The sequence below is a fragment of the Phyllostomus discolor genome, chromosome 3, assembly GCF_004126475.2.
Source record: "Phyllostomus discolor isolate MPI-MPIP mPhyDis1 chromosome 3, mPhyDis1.pri.v3, whole genome shotgun sequence".
NCBI classification, from domain to species: domain Eukaryota; kingdom Metazoa; phylum Chordata; class Mammalia; order Chiroptera; family Phyllostomidae; genus Phyllostomus; species Phyllostomus discolor.
The window spans coordinates 99,107,108-99,111,570 of NC_040905.2; the positions used below are offsets into that span (position 1 = coordinate 99,107,108).

General features: G+C 41.0%; 1 protein-coding gene across 1 annotated transcript; it reads right to left on the bottom strand.

The window, feature by feature from the left end:
- Positions 1–675: 675 nt before the first annotated feature.
- MRPS17 (mitochondrial ribosomal protein S17) lies at positions 676–3,840 on the bottom strand. Its single transcript, XM_028514003.2, has 3 exons — positions 3,795–3,840; positions 3,056–3,197; positions 676–1,478 (listed from the first exon to the last, which is right to left on the bottom strand). The coding sequence occupies exons 2-3, from the start codon at positions 3,176–3,178 to the stop codon at positions 1,209–1,211; spliced, it is 393 nt and encodes a 130-aa protein (XP_028369804.1). The 5' UTR covers positions 3,179–3,197; positions 3,795–3,840; the 3' UTR covers positions 676–1,208.
- Positions 3,841–4,463: the final 623 nt, after the last annotated feature.

Sequence of the window (4,463 nt, forward strand, 5' to 3'; positions counted from 1 at the left end):
CTGTCTATTCTCTACACTGATGCTATTACTTTTATTGAAATGTGAATCTAACTATATCACTTTTAAAAAATGTTAAATAACCCACCTCCACTGAGAGTACATTTACTATTTCTCTACCTGACTTCTACCCTTGTTCAAAATGTTCCAGCAATTCTCATCAACTTCCAGAATCTCCTTTCTCTCATACTTTGAGGACTTTACACTCTGTTCCACCTGCCTGGAATGCCCTTTCTACACGCCTCATCTACCAGCCTGGAGACTTTTCCCTTAGGATTCAGTTTGAGCACCATCTTATCTCTCTGGGGAATTACTCTAATTTCTCCCCACCCATGTACTTCTTTTGTTTATCATGAAGGCACCTGTGCATGAGCCCTGAGAGGGTGGGCAGTGACTGTAGTCACTGTTGAAACCCTGTGCTTGTATAATAATACCTGTATCAGTTGAGGTTGAACAATGCTCCAAATCTCTTTCTAGGAGCTAGAAAACCGAAATATATTGCTCAATGTTCCTTCAGGTCAAAATTTAAATAATCGAAATGTATGGACAGCAACAAAACTCTGAAATGCTCCAATTCTAATATGCATGTGGGAAGTTCTACTTCATCAATTGTATTAGATTTTAAGAACTTAATCCTATTTAATGTAGCCTAGGATACAGGATTAAAAAACGTAACACAGAATTTTAAAGTTTTATTTTCTACGTGTCAACATTCTAATTAATTAAAACTTCATCTGATAAGAGTCTGACCCCCAAGCATGTTGGTTATTTCTGTTTGGAACTGGTTAAATCAGAGAAAAAAAATCAAATTAATTTTGAATATACACCATCGAAAACATTCACTCAATGTGATCTTATCTGTTTATGGTATCAAAAGGGTTTCTGCTCCCAAAATAAAGTTTCCAAAAATAAATTCAAGATTCCTTTGAATGAAAAGAAAAACACATCTAAAACAGTGAGTTTAAAAAATAATGCAGCAGATTGCTAGGCACATTTAGTATAACAAGAAAGTATGTTCACTGAACAGGAAATTTGACACATGGCCATAAACCTTTTAAGAAAATTATAACAAACCCTTTATTTATTTACTTTTAGCTATTTCATAAACACCAGAAGAGAAACTGATCAGTTTGTGATGAAACTTATACAATTTCTTTTTCCAGAGAGCAAACTTATAAACCTTTCCCTTTGGCCCATTTTCTAATATTCCTTCACTGTTCTGAAGAGACACTGAGTTCTTCCAGATTTTTGGTTAGATGCGTGGTTTCCAAACCAACTGGACTCTCCAGGTAGGTAGTTCCTGCACAGGGTTTTCCGGTGACTGGATCTATGACTTGTCCAACTTTGAAAATGATCTCAGCCAGCTCGTGTTTCACATGTTTCGTTCGTGGAACAGGTAAAGCTTTGAGAAGCACAATATCCCCAACTGTGCACTGCTGAAGAGCATCGTGAGCAAAGTAGGTTTTCCGCTTATTAAAATACTGTTGAGAGAAGGAGGAACAAATCAGCAGTTCCTATCTGTTTTCTGACAATGTAGTACAGAATATGAAAAAATAATTCACAGAAAGCAAGCTGGGACTTGGGGGAAAAATAGATAACACACTTAAGAAAGCTTCTAATACAGAAAATCCCTGTTATTTTCTGGAAAACAGCAATGATTTTTCCAGAGATGATCCTATCCCCAAGCTCTCCAGATTATTACCTTCAGTAGCCTTGTTCTTTTTTCTATTTTTAAAAATGTAATCTTTATTGTATTTTTCCCCATTAAGTAGCCTTGTTCTATCAGTCACCATCCTTCTTTACACTATTTAAATTCTTCCTTCCAGAGGCACCTTCTCTCCAGCACATAAACATACTACATCACACTAGCTCTGTGTGATTTAGGACAGATCACTTAATTCCAAGCTCAGTTTTTTTCCCCCCAACATAAAATGAGTCTCTAATAACTGTATCTCTAAAGATACTAAGAGAATTAAATGTTATAATGTACATAAAGCACTTACTCCATGCCTGGCTCAAAGTATTGCAAACAAGCCCCAGGTAACTAGAATCATCTATTCCTCAAGACAACCCCGCCACAGCAGGTATTCCCACTTACATTTGAAAAAAAAAAAAAAACAGGCTCAAGGAGGTTAAGTATTGTGCACAGCTAGTAAACTACAGTCAGTATTGAAACTAAAGTCTGATCTTAAGGTCAATGATCATGCCATCACTGCTCAGCTTACTCCTATGTTTTTGATCCCAGATGACTGGCATTTCTACCAACCTGTGTGCCCAATCTTGAATGTAAAAGCATCCTTGGTACTTCCCCCTCCCTCTTTACACATCTAACAAATCAAGGACTCTGTCCTTTCTGAAATCTACTTTTCCCATTACATCTCCATTGTTCCAAGGATATTCAGGTCCATCCTTATTTTCTACCCTAGGCTTTTGCAATAGCCTCCCTACCCTACCCATTTCCTCACCTCCAACCCTCATCCCATCCCATCTCTGAGTCTGTCTTTCCTTTGCTTATAGGATGAAATCCAAAATACAACTCAAAAGGCCCTTCACGGTCCTGTTCATATTGTGCTTGACCTCATTCGACAGTGCCCACTTAGTGCCAAACTCTGGGCTCACCCTTGCAAAAATACCTGCTGTTCAATGTCATACCCTCTCATGGCTAAAAGAACTTCCACACACTGCTCATCATGGCCAGAATGACTTCCCCAATCTGGTGGTCTGGACAAAATCCTTTTTGAGATTCAGCTCAAATGCCTCTTTATGAGGATAATGCCTCTTCAGCAACCTGGGAAGGAGGAATGAGGTGTTCTGCTCTCTGCTCCCACAATATATTGCATGTAGGACTACAACACTTACCAGACTGAACTGAAATGAACCTGAGAATGTGAGTACAAAACCCTGAATAACTCACTTTGTTAGACCAAAGAATCAGCCCAATACCTGGTTTGCAGCAGATGCTCAATGCATTTTTACTGATAGAGAAGCGCTTTTAAGCTCAGAACCAGAACGTGTTGGTGATTCATCAAGGCCAACTGAAACCAGGGATGTTACCCACCTTTAGTAAATAGGGATCCAGAACAAGCCTAGTTACTCTCACTTTAGCAGTTTTTTGCATTGCTGTCCCAATCACTTTCCCCACGATCCATTTGGCATGGACAGACGAACGAGGTATTGACATTTCAGGTGGCTTAGGTCACCTAAAAAAAAATTTCAAAGCTTAATATTTTAGTGTTTATAATTTGGTAAATGAATTTTGTCACTAGAACTGTCCATGTTTAGAAATGGCTTTTGTTGGCTTTCTGGAATCACCCATTTAGAGATGCTTACCCGATTCCCTATTTCTGTAATTAACCAACCTCCCATTTTCACAATTCACAAAGCTGTAAATTTAACCCTTTTAAGCCTGTTTGCCCTCTACAAAATGGGTACTTCAACAGGGCCTACTCACAGAATTGTTCTGAGGAGCTTAATAATGCGAATAAACCCTGGCCTTTACTGGTGTCCCTTATTCTTTTCCAGCCCGCTGGCTATTCCAGCGGGGCGCAAGGCCTAGGCGGAGCAGCAGGGATGTCCTCTTAATGAAGGAGACCTTGACTTAGGGCTACTTTCGAGAACAGTTAATTAATACTGAGTACATCCCATTCGGTCTGGGGAAGATTGGGGGTGATCGAACCCTCCTCTTCGGTTGACAACCGGAGGTCAGGCGACTCGAGTCGCCCGGGGGACTTTTACGGGAAGACGACAGGACCCCCGAACCCACCCACTGCAAAAGAAGTGTGCAGGCCCACACTTACCCCGGACAGCGAAATCCTACCGCTTGACTCCCGGAGTGCCGGTCCCGGCGTGGTTGCGTCAAGCCGTACGCAAGTCGCTCCGCCCAGGAGCGCCCCTCTCATTGGCCGCAGGTCCCTTAAACCCTGGGCGGGGTTAAAGGCAGGACCCTGCCCACTCCCTCTTAAGAGTGCCGTGGACCCTGAGACACCTGGGGTGTGTGGGGTCTTTCGGCCTTTCGTTTTCTTTTTCGTTTTGCTTTCTTCTTCCGTTGACCTCTCAGGCACTGGACAAGGCCTTCCAAATCAAAGGAACTTCCTTAATTCATCAACTAGTGAAACATTGGACGCAGCTAAATGCTGAGACAAATGCTGAGACTTAAATACTTAAGCAATTCTACCCACAGCGGCTTTTAAGACACACTTCTGTAGCTTTTTATGATTTTAGGTGTTATTTCTCAGTATCTGGGAGATGGTAAGAAGTCTGGTGTGGGTACATATATATGTAAATTATGAAGGAGTTAGATGGGCCATGAACAGGGTGCTTGATGCTACCTTCTCAAGATAGAGGGAAATCGAGGACTGTATTAAACTCTTGTTTGGGAATTGCAAATAGCAACTGAAAACAAGAGTTTGAGGACCAAAATATGGACGTGGTCAGTTGTCTTTGATCACTGAAACATTTAGCAGCTG

Excerpts from the sequence above, each read along its gene's own strand:
- MRPS17 (XM_028514003.2), bottom strand. The coding sequence starts at position 3,178 with ATGTCAATACCTCGTTCGTCTGTCCATGCCAAATGGATCGTGGGGAAA. Across the intron at positions 1,479-3,055 it reads TGGATCCCTATTTACTAAAG|TATTTTAATAAGCGGAAAAC; the intron begins GTGGGTAACATC and ends TTCTCTCAACAG.